General features: G+C 47.4%; 1 protein-coding gene across 1 annotated transcript in view; it reads right to left on the reverse strand.

The window, feature by feature from the left end:
• The window catches only part of gabbr1b (gamma-aminobutyric acid (GABA) B receptor, 1b), a 102,223-nt gene that overhangs the window by 45,507 nt on the left and 32,660 nt on the right, over nt 1-24,056 (reverse strand). Inside the window, exon 7 of the mRNA XM_062529994.1 lies at nt 4,482-4,642. Within this exon, the coding sequence (XP_062385978.1) occupies nt 4,482-4,642 (161 nt within the window). The remainder of the gene's footprint in view (nt 1-4,481; nt 4,643-24,056) is intronic.

Below are 24,056 nucleotides of genomic sequence, written 5' to 3' on the forward strand. Positions count from 1 at the left end.
CACACAAGCACAGGCAAAGCAGACACACACAAACACACACACATAGGACAAGACAACTCAAAACAACTGCACACATGCTCACAAAACCATAAACAGACCCACACACAGCGGTAAACAAAATCTAATATGTGTAGCCTCGCACCCACTCACCCACCCACACACACACACTCACACACACACAAAAACACACACGCGCGCACGCACGCACGAAACACACACACAGACTGTAGGTTTGATTGCACTGAGAAACAGGATCAGCAGGGGTCCCCTCAGGCGACCTGCCCTGAAAGCTCATCACACACAGACACTCATCTCTAAATCATTTCAATCTGAAAAGAGCAGCGGTGGCGGCGGCTAGGCAGGCCAGGGGAGCAGGGCTCACTTAGGACAAATCAGACGGACTTAGTGGCGCCCATAAAGGCAGGGGGGGCCGCTTCTTTAGACCGAATTAAGCAGAAAATGGAGGCATCTGTCTGAGCCGCAACCCACACACGCAGACACTTTCTGCAGTCTTTTTAAATAGCCAAACTCACTAACCCAATGAGCATTCACACGTGGCTCCCTCGATCACTGTCGTCACACACACACACACACACACACACACACACATTTTCCACCTCCCTCCATCTCTTCTTCTCTACTCTTGCACCTTACCTCTCTAACCCCCCCCCCCTTCTCTGTGTGTATGTGTGTGTGGGGGATGGTGGGTGGAGAATATGTGTGTGTGTGTGTGTGTGTGTGTGTATGCGTGTGTGTGTGTGTGTGTGTGTGTGTGTGTGGGATGGTAGGTGCAGACATGTGTATGTGTGTGTGTGTGTATGTGTGTGTGTGTGTATGTGAGCGAGAGAGAAAGAGAGAGAGAGAGAGGGTGAGGGTGGGAGACAGAGAGAATATGAGTGTGTGTAATCTTTCCCTCTAGACTCTCTAGGGGTTTGTCAGCTCCATTCTGTCCCACTCCGGGTAACACACAATTATGCGCGCACACACACACACACACACACACACACACACACACACACACACACACACACACACACATACACACACACACACACACACACACACACACACACACACACACACACACACACACACACACACACACACACACACACACGTAACACAGACCTCACAGCACACAGAGTCTGTTCTGTTCCTCCATCCTAAGGGAAGCCAGGCATGAGCAAAGAGCTCTCTCTCGCCCCACAGCTGAGACCTGCATGTGTGAATCACCTGAACATCCAACTCTCAGAGACACACACATCCATGCACACTCTATAGGCTGCAAATAACATAAAAAGAATAATAACCAAAACCATTCAAAAACCTCTTCAATTACAGAATACGCAATAACACACTATTAACCCCGAACTCAAAACCAAACACGCAGAGGCAGACAATGCATGCTGATGGCGGAGCGAAGGGGAAAAAAGTAAACGAGCTCAGAGGTTGTCCGCGCCTCTGAGTGGTATTTGGCTTCGGTGATTAGTGGTGTTCAGTGTTGAGCGGCCGTGAAGGGTATTTAAGGTTGAGCTTGTGACGACGTCACACTCTCGAGAGTGAGAGAGAGAGAGAGAGAGAGAGAGAGAGAGAGAGAGAGGGGGATAGAAAGAGAGAGAAGTGTCCAGGGGCCGTCGTGAGTCTTTAGTGTTTTTCCGGCGGAGGCTACAGTGGTTGTGTGGTGTGTGTCTGTCGAGAGAGAGAGAGAAAGAGAGAGAGAGTGAGAGAGAGAGAAAGAGAGAGAGAGTGAGAGAGAGAGAAAGCGAGAGAGAGTGAAAAAGAGTGAGAGAGAGAGAGAGAAAGAGAGAGAGCGTGTGTGAGAGAGAGAGAAGTGTTCAGGGGCCGTCGTGAGTGTTCAGCGTTTTTCTGGCGGAGGCTACGGTATTTAAAATTGAGCTTATGACGACGTCACACTGTCGAGCGAGCAAGCGAGAGAGAGAGAGAATGAGCGAGAGAGAGAGAGAGAGAGAGAGAGAAGTGTTCAGAGTCCGCTGTGAGTGTTTAGTGTTTTTCCGGCGGAGGCTACCGTGGCTGTGTGTGTGTGCAAGAGAGAGAAAGAGAGAGAGAAAGAGGGAGAGAGAGAGAAGTGTTCAGGGGCCGTCGTGAGTGTTTAGCGTGCGGTGTTGAGTGACCGTGATGAGTGTTGAGCGAGGGGTTAGCGGAGGCCGCCGTGATGAGTATTTAAAGTGCGGCGTCTCAGAGGCCGGCCTGATGGATGAGCCGGATGATGGATCGGAGTTTTACGCTTGGTGTTTGGGTGCTTTGTCAAGGCACCGCAGGAAAGTGACACTTCAAAAGATCCCCAAAGTCCTCTCGGCCAATAAATCAATACGGAGGCACTCTCTAGCTCACACACACACACACACAGACAAAAAGACACACACACACACACACTCACAAACAGGAACACAAATGGTCCAGTAGCGTACAAAAGGATGGATCTCATTGATTGGGATGACACTCTCTAGGGGGGTTGAGAGTCTCCGGAAAGGTCCGCGGGTCCTCTACATGACATCAGGCCCAGGCTCTGCTCTGCTCTCAGTCTCCGGCTCTTCCCCCACAACCAATCAGCACGCAGCCATCTGCCTGAGAGCCTATTAGCTGCCGGCAGGCCGGCCCACAGACAATTACCACAGGGCTGCAGAGTACTGGACACGCTCTCCGTGAGTGTTCAACTCCCCAAGGTCTCCGCAGAGAGCCAGAGACTGAGTGTGTGTGTGTGTGCGTATGACTGTGTGTGCGTATACGCTTGAGTGTGTAAGAGAGAGACTGAGGGTGTGTGTGTGTGTGTGTGTGTGTGTATGGATATTTTCTGCCTGGACTCCCTCCTGATGACCCAAGCATTTCTTTTTTCCGCATTACACTCGCTCCCTCTGACTTCCCTGTATCTCTCTCACACATGCTCCCGGTCGCTGGCCATGGTCCTGAACTGTAATCTGTGTGATAGCTGAATCACGCTGCGTGTGTGTACCTTTGCGCGTGTACGTGTGAGAGAGAGAGTGAGAGAGTGAGAAAGGGTACAGTATGTGTGTGAGGGGGATGGGGAAAGGGAGAGAGTGTGAGAGTGACATTCCTACATTAGGCAATGGACTGCGCCCTGCCGTTAGACTCCATCTATATGTTTGTGAAATGAAACTAAAGGCCTTGATATCGCTCTCCGCTTTTCTCTCTCTTTTCCCTGTCTGTGCAAAGAAATCAGTGGAGTTATGTGTTTGTTTGAACTGCGGTTGTCCTGGTAACTGTTGTCATGCCAACCTCCAGCTCCGATCTCCCCTCCTACTCCTAAGTCTTTGAAGTGGGGTTCCAATGCAGAGCTCTCTCAGCCAATCGCAGTCAAGCTCTTAGCAACACCGACCAGTCAGAGCACAGTTAACTATTTATTGTCTGCAGAAGGTGTACATATAGCCTATCTCTCTGTGTGTGTGTGTGTGTGTGTGTGTGTGTGTGTGTGTGTGTGTGTGTGTGTGTGTGTGTGTGTGAGGGAAGGTGGATGAGAGCCTTTGTGAGTAACAGTGTGAGGGGGTGTGCTGGCATCTCAGGCGGAGAGATGGGACACAGGTGGGAGAAGAATGGAGCGAGCAGGGAGAGAGGGATGAAGAAAGAAAGAGCAGGAGAAACGAGAGTCACAGGGAGCAACACAGAAGGCATCTGTTGTGACAGAGTGGCCCGACACACACACTGAGCCCCATGTGCAGTGTCCCGTCGCACGCTCTCACCTCTCGCCGCTTCACTTACCGTCCCTGAAACACACTCGACTCCCCATAGGATCACACAACACACTGCACATGGCACAACACTTCACACATTACACAATACACTACAGATATAACACACCACAGTCGACCTCCAGCAAGACTATACACATACATGTACACAGCAAGCTGTGGTCAACATGTAATAGCCTACCCCACACAGCAGTGCACAATGAACACCACATGACACACACACACACACTCACATAGCCTTACACACAAAACACACCACTGTGCACATAAATAAAACCTTTTAAATGGTCACAGTATGGTTGATGCACAAGTCAGCACTGAACAGCAAGTAGAGAATGGTAGAAGATTATGTTCTTAGCTGAGATAATAATAGTAATTTTACACTAGCAAAACCCACTGTCTTCGACAGACCAAATATTATGTCAAACATCGTGACAATGGTGTCCATAGCGAAGTGTGCAGAAACGCGGGAAAGAATAATGACAGCCCAGACTCTATCAATTATTTACATCGATACCCACGTGAGCACTTACACTATGCAGAAGTCGTGAATCAATGTAAGCTCAGCCTTTCACTTTGTACGCTACGGATTCCTGGTGTCTTTGTTTTGAATCTCTGTAATGTGACCCATTCATTCTCGAACTCAGTCTTTGTTGCTTTCTCAGTTTCTCAGAACACAAAATCCCCCATGAAATTGACAGTCCTACAATAACAGAGCAGCAAGACAGACTGACATTGTGGAGGTAATCTACTCACCATGCTGTCATAGTGGATCATCTCCAACTCATAGTCCGGCAGGATGTCTGTTCTGTTGTTCACCAGATCCATGGCCATCCGGGCGGAAGGCAGGCAGGCCTGGCCCCCAGGCCATCCACCGCTCATGGGGAACAGGGCTCCGATGTACAGCTTCTTCTTGCCTAGAGCAGGGGGGCACGAGCAACACAGCAGCAGGATCAGCGAGGCGAGGAGAAAGGGAGAGCCGGGGTAGAGGCGCCACGGGCGGCCAAGACACAGCCAGGTTACTGCCATGTTTAACACCGGGGTCTGAGGAGTTCCGATTCAAGTATGGGTGTGTAGCGATGTTATGGTCAGTGTAGACGGCGGAGGCGTTTTCAACAAAAAAAATATTTACATGCCACACTATGTTCTAAAATGTTGCCTATAAAAAAAAAAAAAAAAAAAAAAAATGCGCCTGTTTGTGAAATGATCTTGTTGTTATCCCGGTCTACGAAACGGACAAAGAATCTCTTCTAATGGAAGCATTTAAAGAGCAGAGCGAAAACACGTGTTGCTGAGGCACAAGGGGTATGATTAAATCCATGTTTAGTTAAGTATTAAGACGAATAAGTCATTTTGCCAGTTTTCCTTTTAATCGAACGATTAATAGGCGACAGGGTGGAAGACAGCTAAAATTACCAGAGGCTAATAAGGTCAATTAACGATGACCACAGGTTACCGAGCCGTTAATTGGATTTACTTATTAGATATCAGTTCCCAGAAAGATAGAGAAGACCTTATTTAAATTGAAATATTAACCTGCACTCAGATAGCAAGAGTTTGGGAGAAACGCATAAAGCGCACATTAGACAAAGTAATAGTACTAAAAAAATAAACAAGTAACACGGTTAATGTGTTACTGAAATATACTTGTTCTATCAAAACAGACCTTGTATCCTTTTTAGGCACATCAACAATAATTAATGAGCAAAATTACACCCGCGATGAAAATTCCTCGAGTAAGGCGTCTTTCGGAATAAAATGCGAAATGTCACCAGCAAGAAAGCATGTTCAACAGCCTCAAACGCCTCGCATCGTAAGAACGGCACACCAATACTCGTTACATTTTGCTAAAGGATGACCGCAATACAAACGCGCTCTTGTCCTCTCCGGCTAGATCGTCGTCTGCCTCGGAATGAACGCGTAAACTAAGTCATCGTGGTCATAACGCGAATTGATCTGCGATGGCATGGCATGGGATGGGTTGTTGTTTCCCCGTCTCCTCCAGCAGAAGGTAACCAAAAAAAACGCGATCTAAAAGACTGTACGAGCAAGGCTGGCGAACGTTCTCCAAGACTGCAGTAGATGCGAGTGTGACAGTACCACACGGAGCCAGGTTTTCAGAGAGAGGGAGAGAGAGAGAGAGGGAGAGCGAGGGAGAGGGAGAGGGAGAGAAAGAGAGAACGATGCAGGGAGAAAGGGAGGGGGCTTTGCGCTATCCCTCTCCGTTTCACAAACCACTTTGAATTTGCAATCCCTTAACACAGCCTCTCTCATTTATCTCCCCCTCCCTCCCTCCTACACACATACACACATACACACACACACACACACATACACACACACACACACACACACACACACACACACACACACACAACCTCCTTGAGTCTCTCACCAAGGCAATGCGTATCCAAAGCTCTGCTCTATCTCTCTGCCTCAAGTTCACATTAATTATAAACATCACTTCATTATCAAAGTAGCCCACAGACACTTTCTGTATCTTCAGCCTTGTTCTACACTTACTCTCCATTTCCTTCAGTCGTTTGCCTACAGTGCTCTTCTCTATCACTCTCTTTCTCTACTCTATCACTCTCTCCTTTAACCTCTCATTCTATTACACCCTATACTCCTCCTCACTCCTCTCCTCCATGCCTCACTCTTTCTTTGCTTCTTCATCTCCATCTGCCAATCAATAAATGCGTTTTAATCCAGAAGGACTCCGCGAGCACATCTCAGATTCATATTTTGTCTCTCCCACTCACATACACACACAAGCCGACACACTCTCTCTCTCTCACACACACACACACACCCCACACCACACACACACACACACACACACACACACAGCCAAGTAAAAATCCTATAAAACCTAAAAATGCATATACATCTCTTTTTCATTTCCCTGGATCTCATGGTCTGTCCCCTGAGCCATGGTTCACACTAATCTTACACCACGTGTGTGTGTCAGAGGGCACTCGGGAATGTATGTTAATGTGATGAGGTGTGTGAGTGTGTGTGAGTGTCAGTGTGTGTGAGCGAGCGAGACAGATAGCCCACATGTATGCTGTTGTAGGTATATGTGGTGTTATACTGTGACTGTATGAATGAATATTTTTCAGTGGGTGCAACAGTGGATGCATAATTCTGTGGTGGAAACTGATAACTGATTTCTGTGTGCGTGTGTGTGTGTGTGTGTCTGTGTGTGTGTGTGTGTGTGTGTGTGTGTGTGTGTGTGTGTGTCTGTGTGTGTGTGTGTGTGTGTGTCTGTGTGTGTGTGTGTGTGTGTGTCTGTGTGTGTGTGTGTGTATACACAGCAATTTTCTCTTTGTGATTGTATTTTTTCCCACTAACTTATTATTTTCCTTTTGTTCGTCTGAATATGTACAAATGCTTTGACAACACAAACCTTTCTCTGATGTCAATAGCCTTTGAACTGAACTGATGAAGCCTACGTGTGTATGCGTGTTTGAGTTTGTTTGTGTATGTCTCTCTCTCTCTTTCCTCTCTGTCTCTCTCTCTGTGTGTGTGTGTGTGTGTGTGTGTGTGTGTGTGTGTGTGTGTGTGTGTGTGTGTGCTTTCTGTCTGTCTGTCACTATTCAGGAGTGTGTTTTTCTGTTGTGTACACTCTTTCCTCTTCCTGGCTTATGCATATTTCTTTCTCATCTCCTCATTCATTTCTCCTCTCTGCTGCTCCTGTATGTGTGTGTGTGTGTGTGTGTGTGTGTGTGTGTGCTGTACCCTCCCCACCACTATTAAATATACACAAAGTTTGAGTCCCTTTCCTGTGTGTGTGTGTGTGTGTGTGTGTGTGTGTGTGTGTGTGTGTGTGTGTGTGTGCGCGCGCGCACGCTTCTCTCTGTCTTGATCTGTGCTGTCTCCCTTTGGGCTGGTATATATCGCTGCGTATCTCAGTTCATCTCTCCTCCTGTTCACTGCCCACCCCAACCCAGGGCTGAGGACACACACTCTTCAGGCACATTTCAACGTGCACAAGCACAAGCACAAGCACACACACACTCTATCTCTCGGTCTCAGATGACTCTGACACACACACACACACACACACACACACACACACACGCACACACACACACACACACACTGCAGGCTGACTGGCAGAGCAGAGCAGGCTAATGGTTATAATCAGTACCAGCGTTAAAGATGAGTAGACACACAGGAGAGCAAATCACTGCCCTGAATCCTCACAGAGATTGCCCAATCGCTGCCTTGCACCACACAGGTCAACCAATTACAAGTTTAGCCTTTAAGACGTCAGCCAATCACCAGAGCTAGAAACGTAAGGTTGGCTTCACATGTCAAAGCACAAGGCACAATGTTTCACTTCAGCTGCATAATGAAGTCCTTTGTAGCTTGCTTGGTATGGTTTGGAGCCTAGGCACAATAACTGCAGATATTTCAACACTGTAGCACTGACTGCACGAAGCAATCAATCAAAATCCAAACATCAAGAAATGACTTGATCACATGACACGATAAGGTGATATTAATGGATTGACCTAAAGATTCAAGGTTGTCCTTGAATTTCATGTTTCTTATTTTGTCCATCAACTGGGTTGACAGCAAACCAAACAGACTGCCGTTGCTACTTTTGTTGGTTAATGCAATTATTGTAGAGAATAACATAGAGATGATTAGAGATCATTCATTATTTAACTAGTGAGGCATTGCACAGTGACCTCAAATTAAATTAACCTTTAAATGATAACGATTAACATGAACAACATTTAATTTACATTTTGTGCTGATGAAAAACACTAGCTGCTAATACATGTAAATTGGAGCGATATATGTAATTGGCTGTTTTGTGTAATTACCGTCGTGTAATTTGTGTGACGGAACTGAACCCCAATGATCTGTTTAGAATATGCAAACAGTGGCGTGAAAGTTTCATCAGGTGAAGAGACAGAGAGAGAGAGAGAGAGAGAGAAAGAGGAAGACAGAGAGAAAGAGAGAGAGATAAAGAGAGAAAACAATGGAGGCCGGCAGCTAAACGGTCACGTCTCTGCACCTCACCTCCACCAAAGAGACTCTGGCCCGAACACTGCCCTGCAAATCCAGCTGTCAGGTTCACTGCAGCTCATCAGGCATTCGTGAGTGTGCAGGGACCAACAGGCCTGCTTGGGCGGAGGAGTGTTTTGGACGGAGGGGTCTCCTCCTGGGAGACACAGGTGTTGGCTCTGTCTCAAGCCCTCCAGCCGCTCTCTCTCTCTCTCTCGCTCTCTTTCTCTGTCAGGCTCTCTCTGTTCATCTGTCTGCCTCTCTCTCTTTCGATCTCTCTCCGATCAGTCTGCTGAAATTCTCGCATCTGCCCCAGTTACTGTTGGCTTCACGATTCGAAAAGGCATGTACACACACACACACGTACACTCACATACACACACACATGCACACACACACACACACACACACACACACACGCACTCACACACACACACATACACACAAACAAGCAAGCAAACACACACACACACACACACACACACACACACACACACACACACACACACACACAAACAAGCGAGCCAACACACACACCCACACAAACAAGCAAGCAAACACACACACACGGCCATCTGAAAGTAAGGTCCGGCATGCTAAAAAATGTGGTCTGTTAAGCACGCCTATCCAGTCTCTCGAACAAATGGGACACCAGCGCGAGCAGAGATGCTGTTTGTTTTCATGTCTGCAGGGTTAGGTTGCGCCTATGAGTAATATGGAACTCAGTGATTGATACTCACTCAGATGGCGGATGGCACAGAGGCTGATGTGGCGTGCTCCCAACTCAGATTATTGGTCTAATATATCCTGCATCGCGTCTGTATGCTAAAGTGATATGAGTCACAGATGTGTCACTATCTTTTGTTTTCAGTAATTTGGTTTGAAAATCAATGTTCTACTCCTACGACACAATCTCTTTTCACTGAGCCAGGCAGTAAACACATTCTTACTTTCCTGCTTTCCACCTATTTTTTGCATACATTATCGGTTGTTATTTATTCTCGCAAATCAGCCTTGGGTGCGAGACAAGAACATCTTGTTTTGCAATGAGGACGTGATCTTAATGTGAATAGATACATGACATCTATGTATGTCTATGACGAGGTTAGAGTTCAAACCTCTCCTCACACCCCAAGTGTCAGACATTGATCTGATTAATCTGAGCTAGGTGTTGCAACAGAATGTCAAATTGTTCTCTCATGTAAATGCCAAAAAGAGCGGATACATTATGCCAGATGGGGACAGGTGACAGCACCCTTGCACAACATAACACTATGCAAAACTACCACCGAAATGAGTCATACCCTCAGCTTTTGTATTTAGAAAGATCAGTCTCTCCTGCAGTGGCAAAACATCACCACCAGGGCGTCGCACAAGAGCTGCCTCCTGATCTGAGGAAGGGACAGAGATCACAGCAGCTTCTCTCTCTCTCTCTCTCAATCTCACGGTCCCTTTCGTCCTCTCCCTCCCTCCAATGTCCCGTACCTCTCCATCTTTATCTCATGGTCCCTCTCCTCCAGCTTCCTCTTGTTAGCCCTCTGTGACTCTAATGACTAATTCATGCTTCCATTTAATGAAATTCATCAATTCAAATACACTTCATTCAATCTGATTACTATGCTAATGATGCGATTGCTCTCCCTTCCCCACTCTCTATCGGCCTTCCCTCCCCCCGGTGTGCGTGTGGGGTATAGGAGGCGGGCGGTGGAGGCGAGGCGAACTGGGCTGGGGGGGGGGGGGGGTGGGGGGGGTGAAGCGGCCGGAACGCGCGCGCCTCTCGGAGCAGTCAGTTGCGTGACATCTGCATTAGTATGGATCTCCACTCGCCGCCTCTGCAGAGGAGTGTCAGGCTTGACAGCGAGGAGGGAGATACAGAGAGAAACTCCGCTCTCTGGAGGGACCCGACTGCTGTCATCAACAGCCAGAGGGGAGCTTGATGCATCAGAACACCCCTCCCCACACACACACACACACACACACACACACACACTTCCTCCTCCCCTTCCGCACCCCCACGGCTGAGATTTCGCAGAGGACCAGCCCTGTGCGGGGTGTGGAGAGGTAGGACTAGTGTTGTTGGCTTTAGACAAATATTTGGGCTCCTTAATCGAATTGCCATCACCTCAGAGAGGACCGGTGCCATGCATAAGGACATACACATTACCTAAGCACACTTCAAAGGACATAGACATTATACGTAGACTTATAAGGACATATACATAACCTACGTGCACTTTTAAGACCATATACATAACCCAGACAAACAGTACAAGTAAGGACGCACACTCATGCATACGCATGAGGATACACACATCACTCATACATACTCATAAGAATACGCAATCACCAGGGGACGCTCCTGCTCACAAGCAAACATATACCACAAATACACACACACATTCTCTCATTCATACATATGCATAAACATTACAAGCTCACTATAAATACAGTATACACAACAAATACTGTACAATCACCTCAGAGATGCATACATATTTAAGCCTGTCGAAAGTCTCTTTTTTTTGGGCCAAACTTGGCAGTTAAGTAGTCCATTAGTCAGTTAGCTAATGCAAAGCTTGCTTAATGACTCATGTTCCAAAATTAATTCATTTCAAATCATTTATTATCGTTGATTATGATATTTTTATGCTCATATGAACACATTAAAAGACATTTCAAATCTAATATACATAACCAGAAAACCCCAACAGAGATAATTGTTTGCCCTCGAGCTACTCATTTGTATGTGATGGGGAAAACTTCAATGATGAAACCAACGATGAGTTATTGCACCAGGCAGTTAAAGAGAGAAACCTTTTAGTGAGAGAAAATGTCTGCTTTTAGTCTTTCGACAAACAGTTCTGACCGTGAGACGAGGTGAAGTGGTGTTGTGTTATGTTGTAAACTAAAGGGCTGGACGTGCGTTGGAAACTCATGGCTGATATGTAATGAAACGGGGACGTGTTTCTGAGATGTGGGCATTACTGCGCTGAAACAGCTGTGCTACTGATGATGGCCAATGAGGCGTCGGAGAGCACATTTAGCCCACCTTCTGTTCCGACGCCCAACGCACACCTGCATCTCGGGCAGAACGCCATGGAAACAGCGCGGCGCTGGGCAGGAACACCTGTGATTTTGCGGCGCAACACTCCTCTGGAAGTCAGCTCACACGCTCAGCCGACAGGTGGTGGCTGGCTGGCCAACGCTCAGTGTGTGTGTGTGTGTGTGTGTGTGTGTGTCCAGATATGTCTGTGTGTGTCCCTCAAAATCTCATGTGTCCAAATTGGGAATGTGTGATTGGTCACGCCAGTTGCCAGGTCACAGCAGGACAATGCCATTGGTTGATAAATGTTGCCAGGTCACAGCTGCGCAGTGTGACTGGCTGTTGTAGCAGTCATTAAACAGGCGGAAAGGCAGGGCTAGTTTAGAGCGCCAATGAAAAGTCAGCTGTGTGTGTGTGTGTCTGTGTATGTGTGTGTGTGTGTGTGTGTGTGTCATACGATATAAGTGGTGTATCTTTTGGGTGCTGCACTAATAAAAAACAGCTTTCCATCCACAGGAAATGAGTTTGTGAGCAATGCAAACAAACGGGAGCAACATGCAGCCCTATTCTGTGGCGTGCGCTCCTTCCCCTCCCACTCTTGTCGTCTGCGTTGCCGTGGCATCCTTCCTGCATCGCTCCGCTCGTCTCATCACTACACTAATCCTTCGATCTGCTGCTATGGTGACGTCCTGCTCAGATCTGTGCGGTTTGACACCACAATTCATTTGGCACTAAATTCCCTCTTGCCAACACTCTCTCTCTCCCTTTCTCACTCTCTCTCTCCCTTTCTCTCTCTCTCTCTCTCTCTCATGGTCTCTTTCTCTTTCTTTCTCTCTCTCTCTCTCTCTCTCTCTCTCTCTCACGGTCTCTCTTTCTCTGTGGTGATTGGCAGCATCCAGTATCAGCGCACACAGAGAGAGAAATGCCTTTGGAATAAAGCTGACACTGGGGGGAAGAAAGACAGGGAGCTTGGCGCGCGGATCAGCTAGGCCTGTCTGCGTTTAACCCCGAATAGCACAGCATGACATTCTAATACAGTAAGATGGCTTTGCATACAATGGTGCCGGTGCCCACAACAACATGCTGAGACACTAACCATCACACAAAATGAAGGAGAGAATCAAAGACTGTAACACATATGCAAGGCCCCCGCCGCCCACCTCCTCCCTCTCTCTCTCTCTCACTCTCTCTCTCTCTCCCTCTCTCTCTCTCTCTCTCTCTCCCTCTCTCTGCTGAATTGGAGTGTGAAATATGAGTAGGCACTGTTTAATAACACACCTGCTGTTTAAAGCTTCTGTCCCTCTTCGTTTGCTCCGCCTGTTCTCTCTCTCTCTCTTTTTTATCGCTCTATACATCTCTGTCTCTCTGTACATCTCTTTTTCTGTCTTTCAATACCCACCTACTCTCTCTTATTCTCTCTCTCTCTCTCTCTACATCAGTCTCTCTTTCTGTTCGGTCTCTACTTCTCTTTTTCTCTTGTTCCCAGACCTACTTCTACTTTGCTCTGTCTTTCTCTCTCTCTCTCTCTGTATGTCTCTCTTTGTCTTTGTCATCATGCTGTGCTTCCTGCTTACTGTGTAACCCTTTCTGCTCGCTAGATGAGGAGCTCCTGTGATTGGTTCATCCTCCCCCCCCTGCTGATTCATCCGCTACCAGTGGAAGGCAGCATCTTTTTTGTCAGGCCGCGATCTTCATGCACAATTATCATCATGACACACACACACACACACACACACACACACACACACACTCACACCCAGAGTGTGACTCTCATGAGTCATATTTACATTTCAAGAAGCCTTCCATTGTGTTCAACCTAAAGAGAGTCAGCGCAGACCAGAGAGTCTATGACAGAGTGAGCGTGTCTGTGCAAATGTGTAGTAATCAAACCTGTGAGTTAAATACTCTGAAACTGAATGCTGATTGTTGGTGTTAGGAGCTGGCAGTGGAAGCTTTGGTACAAGTATTGGTGTGCTGGGTGTTTGTCATTTTATGCATGTGGCGAGCCAGCCAGGTGTTCCAAAACAATGCTTCTCTAGTGCTTTTCCATTAAGGGCTCCACACATTGGTGCTGAAATGAGTACGGCGCACTTTGTTGTTCAATTGCATTAGATTCCATTGTTTCCAATACAATCCCTCACACCACCGCCGAACCCTTTTGCCGCCGCCTCGTAGATTACGATTCGGCTCTATTTTTGTCAGTGTCGCTCAATAAAATCAATTGTTTATTGAATGCTTGTGAGTTGAAGATTTCAACGCTGGTGTACATGGGCGAGTGATGTAAAGTGCCAGTGCACTTCTGTCGGTGGATATGTGTGGAGGCTTTTAGAGGAACTTAGGGCACTACCTGGGAGGTGTGAATGTACAGGATCGGCCCCTTAATCAGCCCTTTCTGCCAGTCTGTGTGCACTGCCAAGCAGGATCTACAAACCCACTAGTCACATAGCCTAATAATTTAGCACTTCGACCGCAACGTCAATTCCAAGCTCGCCAAAGTCATGATATATTTCTCCTGCAGCCACACCAACAGCAACACTAACTAGAGATTTTTCTAGGTAACGTTAGGGTCACTCCAAGGTCGAGTTGCAGTTGTAAAGGTAATAAAGTTTCCAACACTTGATTAAATGGCATCACGACAGCTGTAATTTCCTGACACATGAATATACCAGCACCACTTTGATTAATTAAAGCCTATATTTCAGTGGACGCTTTATTTGTGTTCACTCAGTGACTGCAACCTCAACAAGCTAGCTGTATTTAGCATGACACCTCTGGTCACTGCTGGTATTAAAAACGCTGCCTGTTTTCTCCCACTTGTATCGTGTTTTAAGCAGTAAGCATCAAACATCACTGCACTCCCAGCAGTTACAGAAGTAGGTACTTATTTCTCCCCAGAAAAACAGCCCTGAAAGAGGTCCTACAGGGGCAGTTCCTGCCATCAGAAACACTCAAAGGAACAGACGGCCCTGAAACATTCCACAAGTTCCCGCGGTGGAAAACAGCCTTTTTCAAAATGACCCATAAATCTGAGGTGTTATTGAGCTACCGTGGTGCTCCAGTATGCATTTGAAGGTTGTGTGTGGATTGAAATGTATGAAACTAGGTGGGTGCTGATGTTTTGGAGATGGTGTTATGCTGCTACCAGAGAGGCTTTTGGGGTGTTGGTGTCTTGGTTAGGTTGCTGGTAATGTATCATCTCAGCTGTAGAGACACTCTGGCTCTGCTGTCCTACTGACAGCACACCACTCAGCCCTCCTCTGCACATGAACTGAGAAGCCATTCAGGAGCACTGAGTCTGTGATGTTCATTAGTCATCATACCATCACCACTAAACACATTACAGGGTAGTAGGAGATGTTTGTGTGTGTGTGTGTGTGTGTGTGTGTGTGTGTGTGTGTGTGTGTGTGTGTGTGTGTGTGTGTGTGTGTGTGTGTGTGTGTGTGTGTGTGTGAACCCATTGCATAATCTCCGCACAGTCCGCACAAAGTTCTGCCCACAACGGAACGATGCTTTAGTTAATTGTACTACCCCTTTCCAGTTCTATGGTCAGGTTACATCTCTGCAGTGAAGCAGCAACTTTCAGGCAGGCCTCTCTCTCTCTCTCTCTCTCTTTCTCTCTCTCTCTCTCTCTCTCTCTCTCTCTCTCTCTCTCTCTCTCTCTCCTGCTCTGCTTTGCTCTCTTTTAAAAACATGAGCGCTGGCTCGCTCGGCCAGCCTGCTGACAGGAGAAGAGTGGATACTCTGCAGGTGTGAGGGGCTGCTGGTCTGAAGGTGTGATGTTTCTCAGGCTGTGATGGACTGATGTTCTAAGGCTGTGACGGTTCCTTTGGCATGGCTGGAGTTCCCGCTGCTCCACCGGGTTTTATTTCCTCTTTTAAGCTGCGTGCTAACCCACCACCACACACACACACACACACACACACATGCACACATACACAGACATACAAACACACACACACAGCTCGCAGTATCTGATGCTTCCTCATTGTCTCCAGCATGTTTGTTCATCCGTTCCTCTCCTTCTCTCTTTCTCTCTGTCTCGGTTTGTTACACTCACCTCTCTTTCTCTCACTTACTCTCATATTACCTGTCCCTTCTTTCTCTCTCTCTTCCTCTCTCCATCCTTCTCTCCCTCCCTCCCTCCCTCCCTCTCTGCTGTCTCTCCAGCTCATTTTGCTGGGATGTAATAACTGTAATGTGCTGTGCCGAGTGTCCATAAAGCACACTCTAATCTCACTGCCTGTCTAAGAGGCGCTGTGCCTGCAAGTGTGTGTGTCTGTGTGTGTGTGTGTGTGAGAGAGAGATACTGTAGTGTGCCTGTGTGTGTGTGAGTGTGCCTGTGTGTGTGAGTGTGCCTGTGTGTGTGTGTGTGTGTGTGTATGTGTGTGTGTGTGTGTGTGTGTGTGTGTATGTGTGTGTGTGTGTGTGTGTGTGTGTGTGTGTGTGTGTGTGTGTGTGTACGTGTGTGTGCTGGGAGCGCTCCTCTGCTGTTTCCACTGGCGCCATTGCTCATGTTTATGATGCAGCTTTGATGATGCTGTAGTCATTGGGGTATTTATTTCACTGTCTGCAATCCTGCTGCACTCTGTACTGTTGCTACAGCTCTGGCGTGTGTGTGTGTGTGTGTGTGTGCACGTATGTATGTGTGTGTGTGCGTGCAGTACAGTACAGTACAGTATGTGTGTGTGTGTGTGTGTGTGTGTGTGTGTGTGTGTTTGCAGGAGTGTGTGAGACGTCAGGGAGATTAGTAGGACTGATGTTCCTCCACATTCAGGTCTGTTGCATTTTTTTTTTTCTCGAGGACAGAAGACATTGATAAAAGATGCAACAAGGGAGTTTGGGCTGCATCAGCAGCTTTCGCCCCGCACGCTCCTCACACCCTGCTCGCATCCCATTAGACGGACAGAGAGCGAACGGCAGCGAAGAAACAACCGCCAGCGAGGAGAACGAGAGAGAGAGGGAACACTAAGTAGAGAAGAGAGAGAGAGAGGGAGATAGAGAGAGAGAGAGCACTACGAATAGAGAGAGGGAGAGGGAGAGAGGGAGAGGGAGAGAGCTCTACGTAGAGAAATGTGAGCACAACTGCAAGAGGACAGTCGAAATAAATGAAGAAAGAAAGGAGGACTGAAAGTACAGATAAAGAGAGTGGAGAGTGGGAGAGCTGCAGAGAGAGAGAGGGAGAGAGAGAGAAAGAAAGGGACAGAGAGAGAGAGAGAGCGAGCAAACATCCAGGGAGAGAACCACTGTTGCAGCCAAAAGCTCTCAGCGTCATCAAAGGCCTTCCTGTATCCTACAGTGAGGTGGAACCCGTGCAGAAACCACCCATTGCTGACCACTGCCCATTCCCATCCACTGACTGCACTCACTGAGGTCAGGAACTATCCCACTGCGTTCCTGTTGGGTTCAGCCAGCACATCGCTAATGAGCGTCAATCCAGATTACATTTAGATCAGCGACTAGACCGCGTCTGAATGTGGAGGCCACGCGAGCGCTACGCTACGCTAGGCGGAGACAGTCAATCAAACGCACTGAACTCAGTAGGACGATGAACGCCATCGTATATTAAACGTCAACAAATGCCTACGCGCCTTTTATGCTTAATTTCCGATGCAGCACTCCATACGCAGCAGATTTTAGTAGAAATTTGTCATTTCCTAAGTGGTCGCATTTCAAAATGCTTTGAAATGGAAATGCTAGCGCACAAAACAAAAAACAAGTCTGCCAGACTCTTTCCTCAGCCGTAGCCTATACACGTTCGGTCTTCCAGCACCAACTGATCCGGGGAGCCGTAATCTGGCTACAGCCAGACAAGCAGAAACCAACAGGACACTAAATCTTCCGTTAGCGGCCGAGGAACAGCCCGATGAGTCGATGACCGTGCCAAAGCAACTTACAGTGAGCATGTGCGACCATATTCCACCCATTCTCTCTGTTACACAACCGCTAACAAAATCACTGTTTCGTGGACGGGCCACAGTGATGACACAGTGTACTTTGATAGTGTGTGCTTGAGAGAATGTGTGGGCTAAAGAGTGTGCGTTTGTGCGTGTGTGTGTCTCTCTCTCTGTGTGTGTGCGTGTGTGTGTGAGTGTATGTGTCTAGTGCTGATGACAGAGGTCATTGTGGAGATGCAGGCTGCTGATCGATCGGCATTCAAATCCACAAGAGGTTCCGTACATTGACGTTAGTGTTTGTGTGTTTGTGCAATTGTGTGCGTGCGTGTAATCCGATAGTAGGCTAGATTGATTGGCATTAATTGCACAAGTGTTGCTGTGCACTCCGACCCTTAAATCTCTTTAGCGCTTTTGCCATCCAGATGAATTATTCACACCAGTGGCCCATCTCCCTCTCTTTTCCCCTCCTCCTTCCTCTCTCTCTCCCTCTCTCCTTCTCTCTCTCTCCCTCTCTCTTTCATGGAGGGGACAGAGTGGTTTAATGGTCATCTGAACGCAGGGTGGGATCTCTGATGGGATTGTGAGTAAGTGAGAGAAGGTGTGTGTGTGGCAGGCAGGTGTGCGTGAGGGGAGCTAGAATGTCACAGAAATGCCATATGGCATTTTGATCTTAAGGGAGACCTTTTAGTATTCTCTAGTGGCTTCCCCATACTGAGAGAGACACAGACACACACCGAAAGAGACACATACACACACTCACACACACACGAATGGTATTACCATCATTAAAAACTATGTGCACACAGTTTAATTGCCCAACAGGACCACCATCATTATCTAGTGTCCAGTGTGTCCATGAACACTAAAACACACAAATCCTGTCATATAGGCAACCGAAAGAAACATATACACACACACACACACACACATACTTTCTCTCTCTCTCTCTCACACACACCCACACACACACACACACTCTCTCTCACACACACACACTCACACACACACACACACACACACACACACACACACACACACAGTGTGCTTCTATAATGACCTTTTCCATGCTGGGCGCTGCACAGGTAGGTGGTGAAGTCAGACAGCGAGGGGAAGCGAGAGACTAAGAGAAGGCGATGGAGAGAGAGAGATAGGGCTAGAAAAGAGTGATAGAGAGATGTTTGAGAAAGAGACAGAGGTTCATGCTGGGTGCCCTCTCTTAATTAAAATGCTCTAATGCTGCTCGCTGCCTGTTGGGAGAAAACCAATCTCGCACACACTTTCTCTCTCTCTCTCTCTCTCTCTCTCTCTCTCTCTCTCTCTCACACACACACACACACTTTCTCTCTCTCTCTCTCTCGCTCTCTCTCACACACACACACACACACACATACACGCATCGCCTGCATCTCCAGCTATCCACCCCCCACCAGCCCAATCTCATCATTCTACCCACCCGACCTCCCCACACACACACACACACACACACACACACACACACACACACACACACACACACACACACACACACACACACACACACACACACACACACACACACACACACCCTCTCACTCTCTCATCACACCACGGTTTTACAGCTTAAATCTGAGCTCAACAACCCAAAACAAAGTGGTGCTCAGACAAGCCCACCATTTAGAGTACACACACACACACACACACACACACACACACACACACACAGACACACTCACTCAGATACCTGCATTCACACACTTCCAGCACAACTCCACAACAACACATTACGCTTTTCCAAGGTACCCGAAACGCTTTACAGTGAAGCAGAAACCTCACTAACCACCACCAATGTGTAGTAGCCCCCACCTGGGTGATGCATGGCAGCCATTATGCACCAGAGCGCTCACCACCATAAGAGTTAACAGTGTGGACATTGGTCTGCGAGGGAGTACAACACAATTCACTTCAGCGCGCACTATAGAGAATGCTATACACACTGAGAATACACTCTGCAGGGCTTATAGACAGGAAATGATCTGTGCCTGAAATTCTCAAATACACTCAAAAGACAATACAGAGAATATATTTCCTTACTAATGTAAAGTTGATTATTAACATGTTACACTTGTAGCTTTGGCAACAATGACTTGACACATTCATGGCAATAAAGCAATATTTGATTTGATTTGATTTGATTTGAATAGCCTTTCTTGACATCGCACACGGCTGAGCACAAGCCTTAATTCAGGCACCACGCCTGAACTCTATCAGGCCTGACTCTGATTGGCCAAACACATCTACGTGAGTGATCGGCCAAATGACCCCACGATTGACCAGTTGGTGCTATCTGAGATGATGCGATTAGCTAGTGGCTCAATGCAGTGAGAGGAGAGTTTGAGCTCGACCTGAGATCATTCGACTGGTCTGTGAAGCCTGGTTGACACATTGCACCTGACAGACCAGTCCGCTGGCCTGATTGGCAATATGTCAAAGAGGACCCGGCTGTCCCTTTTAGTTCCAGAGGCAAGCTGACCGCATACTGCAGAGCATACTGACCACAGACCAGCAGACCACAGCAGCAGAGATGAGCAGCGTCTCTGACCCTACGGTCCAAGAAGTGCTGGATGCTGCTCTGCACGATCACAACATGGAGTGTGTGTGTGTGTGTGTGTGTGTGTGTGTGTGTGTGCGGTGTGTGTGTGTGTGTGTCTGTGTGTGCGGTTTGTGTGTGTGTGTGTGTGTGTGTGTGTGTGTCTGTGTGTGCGGTTTGTGTGTGTGTGTGTGTGTCTGTGTGTGCCACGCACGTTGAGGTTGCTGTCTTACCCCACGCTGTTGGTTTCCAGCCAAGGCGTGTGGCCGCTGCACTGAAGATGAGTAACATCCTACCACCCATCGTCAGGTGTGCCCCTACCATCTGCTCAGAAACCAACACTCTCACCGCGCCGACAGTCAGCAGTATTTTACAGTTTCATCTGTGCACATCATCTTCTTATGTTTATATACACAAGGTTCTCTATCCCGGAGTCAGCTTCTAGCTTAGCTTTCGGTTGCGCTATGTTGATTTGTGTGCTGCAGTTTAGAACAACAACAGCGGGTTGGCCACAGGAACATGAGCAGGGGCTCCAGATGAAATGGGACATACTGTAGAGGGGTCAGAAGCAGAGAAGACACTAACGCCATAGCCAAGGGGGGTTGGTATGCTGTGAGTATGTGATTAATTGTATATGTCTGTATGCTTCTGTGGCACTGTGTGTGTGTGTGTGTGTGTGTGTGTGTGTGTATGTGTGTGAGTGAGTGAGAGATGGAGAGAGAGTGTGTGTGTGTGTGTATGCATCCCCCCAGAGAGGCATGTGGGATGAGAGGAAATGCAGTAACAACCAGAAAACACATTTCCAGTGGGACAGAAACAGGGGGGCAGAATGTCATTTACCGGAGAAATGGCGGACATAAATCTCCCTGCTCTCTTGCCCTGCTCCCATCTGCCTCCTCTCGCTCTACCTCCATTTCTCTCTCTCCCCCCTGAATTCACTCTCTCTCTATCATCCGCTTTTTTTTTCTCTACCACCTCCATTCCAATGAATCCCGCCGTCTCTGTCTCAGCCTTTCGGTGTTTCTGTCTCTCTTTCTCTCTCTCTCTCTCTCACTCAGTCTCTCACTCATTCTCTCCTACCCGTTTCCATCCCCTTTCCATTTGTCTCCCTCAGCAACACCCCCCCTCCACACACACACACACACACACAGACACACACACGCGCCCCTCCCTCCCTGTCTGCTTGTGTTCTAAACGGTTTCCTGTGCAGACGTCATTGCCATATTGTGACGGTGACACGGCCATTAATCAATTTAGCAAACACAGGAGGCAGCCAGTGGGGGCTCGCAGCCGAGGCGGGAGCAGAAGCCTGGCGCAGCCAGAGCCTCAGGCGGCAGCTCCACTCTGCAGCCCTGCAGGGCTCCACGCTGGGCTGAGCTGGGTTGGGCTGGGCCCCCCTTCCCTGCCGAAGCCTGGAGGAGCCATCACTTCCCCACACTTCAGTTGAGCACTTCTAATTGTGTGTGTGTGGGGGCCGTCTATTGTACATGGCTGTCAGTGACGTTGTCACAGAGATGGTGTTTGACTCCAGCTATTTAGACACGGCCTTCCACGCGTCTGCAATGATGCGGTAGGTTGTTTGTTGTCTTTTCTGAATCTCCACAGTGCCATCTGGTGGCGAGCACTGGGAGTGCGGCGTCTCGTCGGCGGAAACACTAAGCTCTGGTTACACAGAAACACCTATGGTGATGTCGGAGGGATGCGAGGGTTCTTTGCTTAACAGCGCCCCGACATGGTGATGACAGAGTACCACCTCAGACAGTGGTACTCCCTCCTCACACACACACACACACAAGGCCCCAAGAAGACATCGCAGTCTGTGACAAGGGCTGCTGGCTTTATGTCATACTGCCACCTAGTGTTACTGAAATAACTTGCATGTAGGTGAGTTACTTCAAGTTCCAGCACGAGTTGGGGTCTCGACAAACATAACTTTACCGTTATGTTGCTAAAGTAAAACCTATAATTTGGAATAAGTATAGGTCCAGTACCGACGGTCCTGTTCCAGAGAGAATCAACACATATTTTCTAAAAGTAGTAAAGATGTGCTTTCTGCAATTGAAAATCTGGAATCTGAACATGCTGTCAGGGATATTCAAGATGTAGTTTTATGCACACAAGCAAAAAGTACAAGGAGTTCCTCTCACATGTTTTGCTGCTCCCCTACTCTTTCTGACTATACCCGCCTCCAATACTATCATAAAATGAAGAAATGGGCACCTAAGAAGCAGAGGTGGTAAACTCCAGCAGAAAGTAAAAGTCCTACCACATATCTGTGCCAACCATCCACTTAAACCAGCTGATTCTAATCAGCACAACTCTTCAGCCAGGTAGAGCAGCTAATTGATGAGATCACCCGGGTTAAGTGCACAGGAAGAACCAATACATGGTTGGACTTTTACTCTCTGAAGCTGGAGTTTTCCTCCTCTGCTAAGCAGAATACCACAGAGAGAAACAGTTCCCCTCTCATCTTCAGGACAGCAGGAAGAGGTCAGAGGATGATTTGCATAAGGAAACCGTGACGTTTTTTTCCACTTTGCTATTTTTGTACACTTACATAAGCTGACTTCACATTTTGATAGCTAACCTCAAAGAGGATGCTCTTAGAGACAAAAAAAAGTCCATCTGGAACTCTTGAGGTCTCTCGTCAGCAACTAATCATTTAAGGAAACTTCCAAAGAATATATTCTGATATATTGCATATGCTATACACATTGGCCTCACACACATGCACTCTCATGGGTAAATTGGGTAAAAGTTTGAAGAAATGTCTACAGTACATCAGCTTAAAAGACACACTATACTGGAATACAACTTGCCAACAAACCTGCAGCGTTCAACAAACCCATACACATTAGAGTTGCGGAAAATCTACAATCCATGTACCCTTCAGTGGATGGATACACAATTGAAGGAGTGTTTATTCATTACCTCCGCCAAGGAGGTTATGTTTTCATCGGGGTTTGTTTGTTTGTTTGTTTGTCTGTTTGTTCGCAAGATAACTTGCGATAAAAGTTATGGATGGATTTCGATGAAATTTTCAGGGAAGGTCTGAAATGACCAATGGAAGAAACTATTATTTTAGGAGTGATCTGTATCACCGTCTGGATGCAGGAGGCGGTTATGTGTTCGGTTGGCGGAGGTTTGCGCTCTCTGAGTGCTTAGTTACCAATAAAATGGACTTCCAGGATCAGTGGCATGAATCACTGAGTGATTTCTGTTATTTGATGCTATATTACCCTCATCTCTCTATGGCAGATATGACACTTTTATGTCAGTTGGATCTATTTTTTTAATTTTTTGGTAAGTATATTTTTTGGGCGTTTTTTGCCTTTATTTGGATAGGACAGTGAAGAGAGACAGGAAGCGAGTGGGAGAGAGAGAGATAGGGTGGGACCGGGAAATGACCGCAGGTCGGACTTGAACCTGGGTCCCCGCGGGCTCTAGGACCCGTTCATGGTATGGATGCTGAAGTCTGTTGCGCCACAGCGCCCCCAGTTGGATCTATTCTGAAAATGATGTTTGACCTTCATATTGATGTTTTGTATCATAGCACTGTGAGATGCAATGTTTTACGCTATTCTGAGAGATAATGATTTGCATAGTCACTTGCCACTTTAGACTTGCCTACAGTATATAGGGACAAGCCATGTAGGAACGAATGTATCATGTACTGTACATGTACTTTTATTACGTCTATGTCTGCAAGCATCTCAGGCTTCCTGTTTTTGTGTGGTGTTGTCTTGTCTGTTGTGGAGCACACTGCAGCAAATTCCTAACAACTTCTGTTGTATGGCAATTAAAGT

Source organism: Sardina pilchardus, chromosome 24 (assembly GCF_963854185.1).
Source record: "Sardina pilchardus chromosome 24, fSarPil1.1, whole genome shotgun sequence".
Taxonomy (NCBI): Eukaryota; Metazoa; Chordata; class Actinopteri; order Clupeiformes; family Clupeidae; genus Sardina; species Sardina pilchardus.